At 36.6% G+C, this 16,175-nt stretch overlaps 1 protein-coding gene across 1 annotated transcript in view; it reads left to right on the top strand.

Moving 5' to 3' along the window:
• LOC107747802 (calcineurin-binding protein cabin-1-like) overlaps positions 1–16,175 on the top strand; it is a 116,504-nt gene that overhangs the window by 53,723 nt on the left and 46,606 nt on the right. Inside the window, exons 34-35 of the mRNA XM_016562406.1 lie at positions 184–602; positions 15,137–15,250. Coding sequence (XP_016417892.1) covers positions 184–602; positions 15,137–15,250 — 533 coding nt within the window. The remainder of the gene's footprint in view (positions 1–183; positions 603–15,136; positions 15,251–16,175) is intronic.

Genomic DNA, 16,175 nt, shown 5'->3' on the forward strand with positions numbered 1-16,175 from the left:
ATATGTGTATATATATAATTTCTTAGAACATGTCTGGCAAAACTTGACACTTTTCATAAAATTTTGCCAATATCTGTCTTGCCAAGAGCACAAAACACAGTAGATTATTTTCTCCTATTCTGCTGCTTTTTACAATCAATATCTGCAGCTGGTGGTCACCTCTGCCCTCTTGAAATCCCACAGGCCCCTTGGAGGACAAGAACATGGATATCAGCTCCGCCACACTCTCTCAAGAATCTTCAGTCACACAAGAGTCTTCGGACACCACCTTATCTATCACGTCCCCTGAGGCCTCCGTTCCCAAAACTCCTACCTCAGACACCCTGACCCAAGCTCCACCTCATCCGCTGCACTCCGCCCAACCACAAAGACCTCACCCCCAGACCAGTTCCTCCAGTGAGGGCAAGCGCAGGCCAGAGCCGCCGCCTCCGCTGGAGGTGATAGAGCTGCCTAAGTGTCTGCCACCGGGACAGAGAGAGCAGAGGAAAACACTAGTGCATGTGTGTGTGAGGTCTCTCTTCCTGTGTCTGAGTCGCTTCCCGCAACACTACAAGAGTCTCTATCGTCTGGCACACCTGTACGCCTACAGCAGGACACACAAGGTGCGCAAACACACATGCACTTCATACACACACCTAGGCCTGTCACGATAACTTTTTGTTGTGCGATATTTTGCCCCAGAAATAATTGCGATAAGCGATATTATTGTCATTTTAAAGACCATTTTAGTTCAAAGTAACAAGTAGAAAAAAATAAAAATGCACGAAGAACTTGTATGGAGATTTTTCCATCTACAGATTTTTCCCTGACCTTCTTTTCTCTGTAAATGAAGGATGCACACTATTGCTGAGAAACACAATCACTACTTAGCAGTCAGATGTCTGTATGCACAAAGACACAGATCCCTAAACAAGACCATATCTGCAGATGAAACTTTGTTTGTAGAAGCATTTTTTAAATTTGAACTAGCACCTCATGACTACACCACGTTATGTTCGAGAAGCTGCAAAAGACACAGGCGCAAGTGGAATGTACAAAATGTGGTGACATTAATATAAATATAGTAAATATAATGGGGGATATATTGCGTCACCAAAAATTATTGAGATCATGTACATATATTGCACGATAAGTCGATATATTGATTATTGCGACAGGCCTACACACACCACACAGTGAATCATTTCTGTGCTACTGAAATACAGGAATGCAAACTTGCATGTGGCCTGAGACAACTAAAGTAGAGATCTTTTTTTTAATATATTTTAAAGTATAGTTGAATTTTTCTTCCCGAGGGCTGCATCTGTTTCACCTATGATGAGTTTGCAACCCTGTTGTACTAACGGTTTTCTGAAGCACTACAATAAACAGTTTTTAAAAACTTATTTTAAAGTGTCGTGAAACCCCCTGTTTTAGCACTGGTTGTTCACACCTCAGATTTGAAAAAGACTCAAGAAATGGGCGTGTAAATCTGTGGAAAAGTGGGAGTGTAGAGGGTGGGAAGAGGGGAGAAAACAACCAATAAAACACAGACCTACAACCAGAGGTGGACAGTAGTGAAGTATTTTTACTCTGCTGTAAAAGTACTTTTCAAGTGTCTGTACATTGTGTTTTTCTATAGAAAACTTTTACTTCACAACATTCCAAAGCATAATATTGTACTTTTTACTGCACAACGTTTCATATTAAATATCATTTAATACTTAATTACATTAGAAAGCTAGTACTTTCTTTCTTTTACTCAAGTAAAAGTAATTCAAAGTTTTACTTGAGTACAAGAAAGTACTACATGTTCTTAAGTATTAAAGGTAAAAAAACCCCCACTTATTTATGAAATGTAGTGCAGTAAAAAGTACGACATTATGCTTTGGAATGTAGTGAAGTAAACGTTTTCCAAAGAAAAGCACTCTGATAAAGTACAGATATTTTTTAAATTTATTGAGTAAAGTAAAAATTAGGGATGCACCGATACCGATACTGGTATCGGTATCGGGCCCGATACTGAGCTTCTGTAATCATACTCGTACTCGTTAAAATGCCCCGATACCAAACGCCGATACCACACAACATGTGATAAGTGCCATATTCAGACAAAGAAACACTGACAACAGAACAACAGACAGCAGAATGGAGTTAAGGATGTCTACTACGAAGTATATGTATGCAATGAATATAATGTTAAACATTCAGTAACACTCTCGGTGCGAATGCAACCCTTTAAATGGTACTGGGAAATAGTTGCCGCAAAATTGTCCCAGTACTTTAGTACTGTACATTTAGTTCTGGAACTAAAGCGGTGCGAAAGGCCCTAATGATAATGAACTCTCAAGAAATCATATCATTAGAGACTAACGACTTTCATGAACAAATCAAATATGTTTTGATAAATTATTATTTGAAATAAATAAGCAGAGATATTGGTCTATATGAAAAATGAAGAAAACATTTAAAAGTTCTAATAATATTTTCACGTTTGCCAGCACTACAGTCTCAGAACAAATGACACATATCAGTTTAAAACAGAAAGAATAAAGGCATAGTTACTTTTTGTTTACTCTTCTTTGAATTTTTGGGCTTTATCATTGTTTGCTGTGTATCACAATAATCTGTTGTGTCATTGCGTTTATGATCAGATGTACCGCTGTATCAGTGCCCTTATTTGCGCATATTTCATTTGAAGAAGACATGATATGTGCGGATACATGGTGCTGGGTCATGTTTGGAGCACGATAATATGATATATGTTCACGTAAACTTGAAATACGTTTGCTCTGGTCCGGATAAGAACTCTGATCCGTGCAGCGAGTGTTGTTAAAGGGATAGTTCACCCAAAAATGAAAATTCTGTCATTGATTACTAGGGGTGCTCCGATTGATCGGCTACCGATCACTATTGGCCGATAATCACGTTGGGATGTTTGATCGGCGGTCTCTAAAAAGGCAGATCTCAAAAAAACGATCTCAAGCTGATGACGCGTCTGCCGTGAGAGGTTTGGCACGACATGCAGCGGCACCGTCTCAGTCTCTGTCCGGCGCGAGTGAAATAATTAGAATGCTGAAGGTGAGGTACTCCCCTTCATATTTCTTCATTAAATAACTTATAAAGTAAATTGAAAACCTTGTGTGAGACGTAATTTCACAGACAACGTGAGTGAATCACTGCGCGCACTCTCTCTTTCTCTCTCAAAATACGCATTTGGCTTCAAATCACCACACATCGCGTCTGTCTATAAGCGAGCTGCACAGTTTACACAGGAATTGTCACTTGCACAATCGAGGCAGTGTCACATCGGCACTAAAGTTTATAAATTGCATTACTTTTTCATTCTTACCAATGTTTAACCATTCAGCGCTCGCGCGCTTTCCTGGAGACCGTACCCTCATGCACACTCGCAGCGCACACATAACGCCAGGTTCACATTACTCCATTTGCAGTGCATACGTGGTGCGTATTTTTTCCGCGCTAATGTTAATGAATTAAACCGCTCACCGCACACGGTTGCGGTCCGGCAGTGCGTTCAGGAGCGGTGCGTCTGCAGCAGTGCAGAGATCATTTCCGCACAGAGTCTATTTTTGCTGCACTGCAAGCGAAGGATTAAAGAAACAGCATAATGTTTGCAGTAAATATGAACATGGATTGACACGAAAATGTAGTAATTACACCATAAATGCATATTATTAAAGTCTACTGTGTTTCACAGTCAACACATACGGCTTTTTGGCTAGGTTTAAAGAGAAAGAGCACTTTTAGATAAACAAAGCAAAAATAGATGGCACTTGTGGAGGTAGGAAAACAAAGTTCTTTATGAACCGCAGGATTGCTTGTAATAAAGATTTAAATGCAAAAGGAAAGGCAGTAGAGCTGACTATTTCTGTCAATGGTAAGTTTGTGATAACGTAAGAAAAGTAGTTTAAATGTTTTGCCACTTGCTTGAGCAACCTAATATATAAATATAGAAGTAAATCCAAAAGTAATTGACACGAAAATGTAGTAATTACACCATAAATGCATATTATTAAAGTCTACTGTGTTTCACAGTCAACACATACGGCTTTTTGGCTAGGTTTAAAGAGAAAGAGCACTTTTAGATAAACAAAGCAAAAATAGATGGCACTTGTGGAGGTAGGAAAACAAAGTTCTTTATGAACCGCAGGATTGCTTGTAATAAAGATTTAAATGCAAAAGGAAAGGCAGTAGAGCTGACTATTTCTGTCAATGGTAAGTTTGTGATAACGTAAGAAAAGTCGTTTAAATGTTTTGCCACTTGCTTGAGCAACTTAATATATAAAATTTTTGATGGAATCTGAGAGCTGTCGGACCCTGCATAGACAGCAACACAACTGAAATGTTCCCAAGTCCAGAAATGTAGCAAGGAGATCGGTAAAATAATCCATTTGACATCAGTGGTTCATCCGTAATTTTACGAAGCTACAAGAATACTTTTTGTGTGAAAAAGAAAAAAAATAACTACTTTATTCAACAATTCGTCTCCTCCGCATCACCCTGTAGCGCCATTTTGGAGAATATCCGTTAGACGTAAACAATGTATGCTGTTCTGTGTCAGCTGCGTCACGCCGGATCTGTTTCCTACGTTGTTGTGATTTGATCTGAACGAGAACAGCGTATCCGTGTGACGGATTCCATCAAAAATATCTTAATTTGTGTTCCGAAGATGAACAAAGGTCTTACGGGTTTGGAACAACACGAGGGTGAGTAATTAATGACAGAATTTTCATTTTTGGTTGAACTAACCCTTTAAACTCATCGTGGCGTTCAGCGCAGAAACTGCTCTCATGCGCGCTCCACGTGTCGTTACATATTAAATATTGTTACGGTCATGTTTACAGAAGCTCTTTAATGAGATTTGAATTCTCCAATGTAAGACGACCTCATGCATAATACAGCATTCAATTTTACTCAATTCAATACAGCATTTCAATTCACGCAGAGAACACGCGCTCATACAGGATACAAATGCACGCTTTATAAGATCTCACAGCTGGATCCATCTAAGTCTGCAAGGTTTGTGAAATTAAACGTTTATTAGACATTCAAAGATCTGTTTAAATCATATAAATGCATATTTGCGGAATGCCGATGGTAAACGAGAAAGTATTATGTTTGCTTTTCTCTTGCTAATAATATAAAATCATTCGTTATAATACTTTTTTGTATACCTTTTATTTCCTTTGTTTAGCATTCTATCTGGTTATTAGACAGACTTCTATCCCTGTTAGAAAGAACTGTTAAACTGTGACAGCAAACCATGAAGAGGGCGAATGTGAGAGTGTTTATAATCGAAGGCGATTCATCGCCGATAATGAACGCGATATTGCGTAGCTTGTCAGTGAACTACGGCTCTGTGTAGTAAATGCTGCTCCATCTGAAAGCACGTGATGGAGATTTACTACTAATCACAGAACCGGCTTTACTGACGAGATGCGCAGGACAATCGCATTCGATTATTTGGACAGCCCTAATCTTATGCCTTTTACAACAAAATCATTATACAAGTTTTTCAAACACTTCCTATCAGTGAATTTTATTTCCGTTAATTGCCAAGGCAACATTTCTTACTGTTTAGTTTAAGTTGAAGTACTAATGTAACTGAAACTATATAAACTGAAGCTAAAACCAAAACTTAAACCTGTATTTAAAAAAAATTACTGAAACTTAAAAAATTTAAATTAAAACATAAGACAATATAAAAAAAAGTCTCATTCAAAATATTAACAAAAATTATATAATATAATAGTGTATCTACTGAATAATGCTGCTTCCTAACTTTTGCTATTGGTTGAACAGGCCAATGAGTCATAAGAATAAAAAAAAAAAATGTTTTACTCTGTCTCATTGCAGTGTAAAAAAATTGCATTAAAAACATACTAAAATACTATTTACAGATGTACTTTACTGTTTAATATGCAGTATAGTAATAATTTAATAATACAAATTATTCACATTATACTAATCAGAATATTTTCTCAATTTACAGTAGATTACTAAGGCTTTGAAACAGGTTTCATTTTCTAAATGCAGATTATTTCTCATTGATTTGAAGTATAACCATGACATTTCTTGACCATGTTAATGAGATTCACCTCATTTAGTCTCACCCTACAATTGTCAGTGTCAGCGTTGGGCCGCTCAAACATTGTTTTGTAATCTCCACTGTATTTATCATTTTAGGAAATCATACCGCAAATGGCTTGTAGTTATAATTCTCTCTGTACGTAACACTGGAAAGTGTTTTGACACAAAAACAGATACACATATGCTTTATAACAACCATTTACTGCACAAGAACATCAGCGTCAGCAGATATGTGTCTATCTCTAATGCTAACGAGCCAAGAGGATGATATAATTTTCACCAGAGTGTGTGTGTTTGAAGCCTATGCACGGTGGATGCCACTACCTACAGATATTAAGACTGGGCGTTAAAAACTGTGCCCACTCTCCTCATGGGTGCAAAAAGAGCAGTAGTGCCAAGTTTAGCACAGTGCCAGAATGTTGTGTAACACCCCTCACCACTAAACAAACCACTTACACTTGCCTGAAGCCTAATGTATCTGCTGCAGTTTTTTTTTTTTTGACTTGTGGTTGATGTGTGATTGTGAAGTCGATAGGTGTGCACATGGGGTCAGTGGGGATTCCCCATACTTACTTTACATGTGGTCAAGTCATGTAAAAACCCGTGCTAAATAACTCAACTTCCTGCTCAAATGGGCTGAAGGCCTGTGTTAGGCACAGCAGTGGCGTGCACGTAAGCCCTTCAGATGTGATATAATTAATGCAGAAGAGGAGAAAATTAAGTACTGTATTGCTATTATAAAAGTACTTAATCAGATGAATATGAAAAACATTTTACACTTTTGATTCATTCATTATCTGTGCAGTAGCTGTTACTATATTGTGTGTTTTGGATGGCTGTTTTAACCAATCAGCACCCAGTATCATAACAATCAATTTTGTAATTATTAATTTGAATGATTATACAGATATCGGCATATGATATATTTCATAAATAGTCATATTGATTTTATAAGGAACAAATTCACAAGTTTATATAAAATTTTAAATGCACCCATTCAAAAATCAGTGGCAGTAAGCTATTTTTTTGAACAAAAGAAATTATTTTTTTTTTTCCAGCAAAGATGTGTTACATTCATGAAAGGTGACATGTTTCAGTTTATTTTTCAAAATTATTTTTATTTCAAATTAATACTGTTCTTTTGAACTTTTAAAAAATGTATTACAGTTTCCATAAGAGCATAAACTAAGCCGCACAACTGTTTTCAACATTTGATAATAATCAGAAGTGTTTCTTGAGTAGCAAATAAAATAAAATAGAACCATAATTAATGTAAACATTCAGTTAATATTTATTATCAATATTTATTTGATTACTAAATAAACCCTCAGAACAAACAGATTCATTAAAATAGATTTATCTAACTCTAGATGCTAATTGAGTTTGAGTTGTAAGAATAACAGTCTGAAGTGACGTGAATGATTTACATCTACTAAAGGGAACATCTGCTTTGGCTTGTCATCGTCATAAACTTTTATTTATGGCAAATTCACCATGAACTGTATACCTGGAATGTCTATTTGTATTTTTTCCCAAGGGCTCCATATGGCGACATGTGGATTTTTTATTTTATTTTTTTGAGCCACCCAGATGCAAATAGAGGAACAAAATCACGATTTATATTGATGTTATTGTGAAGGAGCATTTCAGACTGACTCATCTTACGTATGATGCTGCAAATGACATGCCATCCTGCACTTTTTCACTGATATGCAAGAAAAAATGTCATTGTCGTAATTAAAAAAAAATTCTTTTTAAACAATAATGCAAAATTCAGTTTCATGGCCAGTATGAAATATCTGTGGTTGGTAAATTTTCTCAATTATTTCACCATTGACCAGTGTGACATGGTGGTAATTTTGGGCCCTGCCTGGAAGCATATTATAGCATTTGTTCGTAATAGAAACCAACATTTTAAAATCATTGTCATACAGTCACTGCATGTGATTCTCTCTCTCTCTTTCCGTTGAATTTTCTATGAAAGCTTTAGTTTACCTTTCTGCTGAACAATTGCATATTCCTTTGCAACAAGAAAGAAAATGTTAGTGTTTTTTTTTTTTTACTGAAGATTGATATATCCATAGCCATGTATAATAATATCAGTGACTGCTTAATGGAAGAGGACACTTGAAAAGAAAGCAAAGCTTTATTGGGGGTGTTTCTTTCACTGTAGGGTAGAGGGTAGACACAAGGGTAGACTACTTGAATTACGATAACTAAAGGAATGCTTCAATCCTATATGACAGTTTTGTTATCGTTTACTCACACTCATGTCATTGCAACTTCCTGTCTTCCTTGAAACACAAACAGTGAATTACTGAAAATGACAAAAGCACTGTAAAAGTATGATATTTCATATGACTTATGCACTATATTTCAAGCCTTCTAAAGAAGTATGATAGCTTTGTGTGGAAAAACTGACTGAATGTTATTCACTGAAGATCATTAGTTCATATAAGAAAAGTAGCAATTGCCTTGGTTCTTTAACAAAAGTTTTTTTTTTTTTTTTTTTCCCGAGTCCAATGTTTTCAATGAATTGTTTGATCCGGTTCACAATACCTGTCCCAATGATTTATTCACAAATCGCAGTGGTTAACAGCTCATTGGAGAGGAAGATTATCATTGAATAATGACTTAAATTCAATCTACAGGGCTCCAAATGTGGTTTTGCTCCACTTCTGGCCCGTTTGCTGTTTAATGTTTCTCATACACAAGAGTGGCAGTGTTTATAAGTTAATCAAAATGGTAGTGGCACCAGTGCAACCTCTAAAAAAAATAATCAGTCACTCAAGCAGGAAAAATGTTAAGTCGTAGTCCAGAGTCCTGGCAGGGACGATTATCACTGAATAATGACTTAAAATTTCATTCTATTATATGAAAAGACTTAAAATTAGGGCTGTCAATTGATTAACATTTTTTATCTAATTAATCACATCCTTTTTCTGTGATTAATCGCACACCATGAAATTAAGCATAGACCATTTATCGTGTTTCAAATGTTTATTTTGTCATCATTTGCTATAACCAGCAAAGTAAACCAAAAGATTGAAGGGTGATTCTCAAAAAGCAAGCTTTTTTCAAGATAAATTTAGATGTCTTTCCAAAAAAGGACACTTAGAAACTCCAAAAGGACACCAAAGAACCAAATGATATAAGAGAAATTGTGCTTCAGTAATTTTGCGTTAAATTATTTTAACGTATTAAGGATTGTAAAATTAATCTCATGCGTTAACGATGACAGCCCAACTTAAAATAAAGCACATGAACTATTGTTATGGTGCTTTTTCATCCTTTTTTGAAGCTTGAAGTTTCAGTCCTTATTATGATTGCATGCACAAGAAGCCAATACATTATTAAAAATTTCTATTACATGTCAGACTCGGAGTCACTATATCATCTCTCTCTTTCTCTATGTCTCTCTCTCCCCATTGCATGTGTGTTTGTGCTCCTTTCAGACACTTTCTTACCAAACAGACTCACATATGTCATCTCCATCCCTTCACACTGAGAAATTTGTCTGATCTTTGAGCAGAGATTGTTCAGCTCTGAAATGTAATCACCCCACCATGACAAGCCAGAGATTTCATAACCGCCACAACACGTTTAATCACACCCGACTCGTTCCCAAGGCGAAAGCATGGAAATGTTGCTCTCGGATTTAATGAATGGCCCCAAACAGTGTTTGAGCTCTCGTTTGTACAGTGTGTGACATACAGTGAGAGATACGTGCGTGTCTGTATCCTAATAAAGAAGTCAGACTGCAGCGTTCTAATGTTATGTGTTCATTAAAGGTGAATTAGCGGTGTGGAAATGGATTTGATGGGATGATACAGTGTAATTATATTGGAGTGTCACAAGAGTTTGGATTAAGCTTTCAGTCTTTATCCGTCTAATGGGAGCTGTTTGTCTACATTTTAAAGTTGTTTCAGTGTTTTCCTGGGTTCAGTTAATCAGTTCATTTAAAGTGTTTATGTATAGAATATCTGGATGACCTGCTAGGTTAGAGAATTTAAATTTACAGTACTGTATTTGCAGTTCCACAATGCAATGTGACTTAACCGATTTCCAGTGTGACAAATTAACACGAAATGTTGCCAAGTCCCCAGTCTTCTTGTGGGCTACTTTCATATTGTTGCCCCAGGTTTTTTTTTTCTTTTTTAGTCCGTGGGTTGAAACGAAACCCCTCGCCCCCCCAGAACAGTAAGCCAGTTTGCCCCGGAACACTATTGGGCTCGTTTTGGCTATGATTGGGCTAGTTTTGAGTAGCAATTGGGCTTGTTTTATTAAACAGACTTGGCAACCCTGACTACAAGAAGACATTTTTACTCAGAATTGGACTAAAATTGCTAAATAATCATATTTTGTGAGGTTATGTAACAATAGTATAGCATAATATGATTTGAAACACTTTGAAAGAAATGTTATTGAAAAAAAAATAGTTACATGCAGCATACTAGTTCACATACTGTTCACTTTAGTACACTTCAAAAATGTATTATTACTTACTGCAAACTCTATGTACAAGGCTTTTTTAGTCCGTGGGTTGAAACGAAACCCCTCGCTCCCCCAGAACAGTAAGCCAGTTTGCCCCGGAACACTATTGGGCTCGTTTTGGCTATGATTGGGCTAGTTTTGAGTAGCAATTGGGCTTGTTTTATTAAACAGACTTGGCAACCCTGACTACAAGAAGACATTTTTACTCAGAATTGGACTAAAATTGCTAAATAATCATATTTTGTGAGGTTATGTAACAATAGTATAGCATAATATGATTTGAAACACTTTGAAAGAAATGTTATTGAAAAAAAAATAGTTACATGCAGCATACTAGTTCACATACTGTTCACTTTAGTACACTTCAAAAATGTATTATTACTTACTGCAAACTCTATGTACAAGGCATATGTTCAAAAACAATCAGTAGGCAGTATGTACTATCTGCTCACTGCAGTAAGGACTTGACACTACAGCCTCCTGCATGCGCTTTCACACACATTTTTAAAAACCAACTGAGTATAAATACTAGATTTCATGTGTCAGTAATGTATCATATTGCAATTTGAAATGCTTACTATATAATGCATACCTTTATCAGAAACAGTAGGCAGTGTACAGTCTATACTATCACTGTAAGCTTTATAGTCTAGCATAATACAGTTTGAAATGTTTATCACTACCTACTGCGTCACATACTATTTTCTCTATAACTAGTAGGTAATATACAGTACTTACTAATATCACAGCATACTGCATTAAAGTCATGTGACAATGTAGTGCAATACAGTTTGAAATATTGTATTTATCACTACCTGCTGCATACTGTGACATTATTTTCTGAAAATGTGTAGGCAGTATATAGTATATACTATCTCTGCATACTGCTTTATTCTTTATTGGTATTGTGGTGTAATTATATTATTTTATGCGTGTTTTTCTACCACAAGGAGTTTCACTTTGAATTTCGTTGTACAATTGTACAGTGACAATAATGTATTCAATTCAATTCAATTTAAAGTCATGTGACAGTAGCGTAATACTGTTGGAAATGTTTATCGCTACCTCAAAACTAGTAGGCAGTATACAGTATTTAACTGCATATTTCATTAAAGTCACGTGACACTGTAGTTTAATACAATTTGAAATGTTTATTTCTACCTGCTGCATACTGTTGCAGACTGTTTTCTCAATATTAGTAGGCAATATACAGTATATACTATTATTGCATACTGCACTGGTCACGTGACAATGTAGTGTTATACAGTTTGAAATGTTTATCACTATCTACTCCATACTATCATCACATACTACTTTCTCAAAACTAATATGCAATATACAGTATGTACTTATGTAATATGTAATCACTGCATACGGCATTCAAGTCACATGACACTGTAGTTTAATACAATTAGAAATGCTTATCACTACCTACTCCATTCTGTCACATTATTTTCTCAAAACTAGTATGCAATATACAGTATGAATGATCACTGCATACTGCATTCTAGTCACATGACACTGTAGTTTAACACAGTTAGAAATGCTTATCGCAACCTACTCCATACTATCACATTTGCTCAAAACTAGTGTGCAGTAGGGCTGGGTTTTGACACAAATTTCACGATTCGATTCTCATTCACAAGCTTGTGATTCGATTCGATTCCCAATTCGATTCGATTCAATATACATTATTTTGGATATATATCAGGTACACATGCCGAATTTTCTCAAGGAAAAAAATAATCTTAACTAATGCTGTAAAATATACACGAGAGTCAGTTGGTAGCCTAGGCTACTACATTACTATAATATGGAAGGTTAAAACTGACTGATTTTTTAGGCTATACAACTGCTTAAATTACACTTAATGAAGTTTTTATAATAAAAGTTACAATTACTAGGGATGCACCGAATGTTCGGTGGCCCAAAATAGCAACAAAAGCTCTTTTGGTGTTCGCGAAAAAAAATAAGCGAAAAGACCGAATAAATTGTACCGAACACTGATGTGACACGATCAAATAGAGGCACGCACTAATGCAACAAACATGTCGACAGTGTGGAATCATTTAAAACTGTCAGAGAAAGAAGCAAAAATCATTACAAGCACCGACAGCGAGAGACTGTTTAGTACTGCATCTCATGTCTTCGATGAGAATTGGAAGGGGTGGTTGTTGCTGGTTACTGTATGATGACTGAAATCGCGAAATGCCCTTAAACAATTAAATAAACTGCAGAACGTTGTGTTTTCTAATACTCCAATTACATAATATTTCTACTTCAATTTCTTTTGTTTTTTTAAATATAAACATTTAAATGGTGGCTGTCATAAAATCAAATGAATTGCATGTATGCAAAGAGCGCTGCACGAGCTCGCGGCGCCAGGGTTCAAAGTCCAAAGCGCGAGAAAAATCTGCACTGAAATAGTGTTATTCGTCAGCTGCTCAGTAACATTTTTATGAATTTTTACAAGGCATGTGACAATGGGATACGTGCAACAAACGTCTTCCCAAATTCGTAATGAAAATCATTTATAAATCTGCTGTTGTCAACAAAAAGAAGCACTCGGGTCTTCCTGTGGGTTTCTACCAAAATAAAAGCTGAGAAAAAGCATTATCGATTTTGTTTCGTAAAAATGGGAATCGATTAAAATCGAGATATCGTTATTTTTTACCCAGCCCTAGTATGCAGTATACAGTATGTACTAACATTGCATACTGCATTCAAGTCACATGACACTATAGTTTAATACAGTTAGAAATGTTTATCGCTACCTACTCGGTGCTGTCACATTATTTTTTCAAAACTACTATGCAGTATACGGTATGTATCATCACTGCATACTGCATTAAAGTCACATGAAACTGTAGTTTAGTACAGTTAGAAATGTTTACCTACTCCATACACGCTAAAAACACTGGGTTAAAAACAACCCAACTGGGATTATTTGGCAACCCAGCACTGGGTAAATATTGGAGAGAACACATGCTGGGTTATTTTGACCTAGCTGGTTGGGTTAAACGTTTTTACCCACCATGCTAGGTTGTTTTATTTAATTCATCTATTGTTTAAAAATTATTATTTTGCTGGCTTAAAATGGTCTGGAAATTAAAATCACACACAGAATTACTATAGGCAACAGCAATAATCATAAGATGAACATTTATTATTAAGCAAGAACACCCATGGACAAAATACATAGACGAATTGAATTTATTTGGGTGAATGCAGCATAGTTTACAATATTACATACATTTAAACTCGTTTAACAACCATTTTAGAAATAAAGGCATATTTAAAAGTAGCATTTTAATTTAAGTGTATTCAACCGTTCTCTGTAATCGCTTTTTTACTGAAATGGTGCTAATTCTCGTGCCGGTGTGTCGCCGAAATCTGAGCCGGCTGCTGTTCGCCGGGGGAACTGCGAACTTTAGACCGCACAACCTCTTGGTTTCACTCGTAGCTGAAAGATGCCGACTGACTCCAAAACCTGCCCATAAACAAACAGTACTGAGATTAGAGAACATATTTTAACATCAAATTAAATTAAACTCCGTATTATAACGAATAAAATCCATTTATGTTATGCAAGGCAAAAGGCGTTTCTATCGTGCGAAAGGACCGCTGCTGACGCAGCTGACTGACATGATCTCATCCTTATGTTGCGTAAAATAATATAATTTATACCACATTAAAGACTTTATAAATGAAATAAAATGTATACAAACCTTTATTTCCCCGGAAAGAGTGCACCAAATCGGCGGCACTGAGAACCGCTCTCTCCTGTAGGACGCAAAAAACCCGCGCACTAACTGTAAATCAGCAGCTGGGCTGTTTCGTCGGAGAGGCTCAACTCAGCGGTTGGGTAGAAAAAAAATAATCCAGCGTTAAAACTGACCCAGCAACTTAGTCACAGAAAAACTACCCAGCACCTGGGTAAAAATATTAAAAATAACTCAATAAAATGACCCAACAGGCTGGAACCCAGCATTTGGGTTAAAAAAAAAATAACCCAGCATTTTTTTAGAGTGTACTATCACATTATTTTCTCAAAACTAGTATGCAATATACAGTATGTACTATAACTGCATTCAAGTCACATGACACTGTAGTTTAATACAGTTAGAAATGTTTTTCGCAAACTACTCCATACTATCAAATATTTTGTCAAAAATAGTATGCAATATACAGTATGCACTATCACTGATTTAAAGTCACGTGGCACTGTAGATTTATAGAGTTTAAAAAGGTTTATTGCTACCTATTGCATGCTGTTTTTGAAAATTAGTGGGCAGAATGCAGTATATACTATAAATGCATGCTACAGTGAAGTCATGTGACAATCTACCATAATGGAGATGTTTATCCTTACCTAATGCATACTCCTTCACATACTGCCTACTGTTTTTTTAATTAGTATATGCTGCACAGTCAAGCAAGACTATAGTATTCCATCAGGAGTGTGTGTGCGAGTGAAGTGGTCAGGCTTTACTCCGCTCTCTCGGCCTCCTGCATACAGAGCTGACTGAATATATTTGTGTTTTCACAGAACCTGCAATGGGCACGAGACGTGTTGCTAGGGAGCAGTGTCCCATGGCAACAGCTGAAGCACATGCCAGCACAAGGACTTTTCTGCGAGAGGAATAAGACCAATCTGTTCAACGTAAGTCACATATGAATGCAGCTGCGCTTATATGTCAAAGTTCACCGTATCACAGCTACAGCATGATCCAGCTTGGAAATATTAGTGGTGTGTATATCTGGCAGAGCGAGTCTGCTGTTCATACACGTGTGTGTGTGATGAATGCCATCATGAGTTCCTGCGATTCAGTGCAGTAAAATCCCTTCTCTCACACACACACACACACACACAGACAGACATAAATCCAGAGAGATTACGACTCCTCACTGAAAATGCCCTAAACTGGCTGGATTTACAGTCCTCGCTGCACACCATGAGGCAGACAGATGGCATCACTATGGTGTGTGTACATGTGCTGTTGCTGTTTTGCCCAGTGGCCTTTTGGCACATTGGTACAGTCCTCACAGAGCGGAGGCCGTAACATTAGTGTTGTGTTAGTGTTAGTGTGTCTACCTTTGGCTGTGGGTGCGGTCGCTGTGAGGAAGCAGCCTGTGGCTTTGTCAGTTTTGGCACATGGCGGTATAAAAACACTCGTGTGTCACGTCTCGCTGGGCTTCAGAGCTCTGCCCACTAGGGTACACCAACCTCGTGCCCACCTGTTCTCAGCTTATGGGAAAATCCTCACATACACCAGCAGCATCCGGTCCAGGGCTCATGGAAACTTCAAGAGCTTTTGCATTTTATTATGGTGGTAAATTTAGAGCCGTTTTTATGGTTATGTTTTTAATCTAATGGATATTCCATGTTGCCCAGTTGTAGGGCTGGGCGAAATAGCTAAAAAATGTATCAACGATATAATGTTTCATATCGTTCGGTATCGATAATTATTGACATTTTTATAACCGTTTTTAAAACAAAGAGCAACAGAAATTTTTACATTTAACCACTGTATTTTTAAATTAACTTAATTTATTGAGACAAACAAATATTTTTTTGTTTTAACAAA

This window comes from Sinocyclocheilus rhinocerous, unplaced genomic scaffold (assembly GCF_001515625.1).
Source record: "Sinocyclocheilus rhinocerous isolate Xijiao unplaced genomic scaffold, SAMN03320098_v1.1 scaffold2214, whole genome shotgun sequence".
Classification (NCBI taxonomy): Eukaryota; Metazoa; Chordata; class Actinopteri; order Cypriniformes; family Cyprinidae; genus Sinocyclocheilus; species Sinocyclocheilus rhinocerous.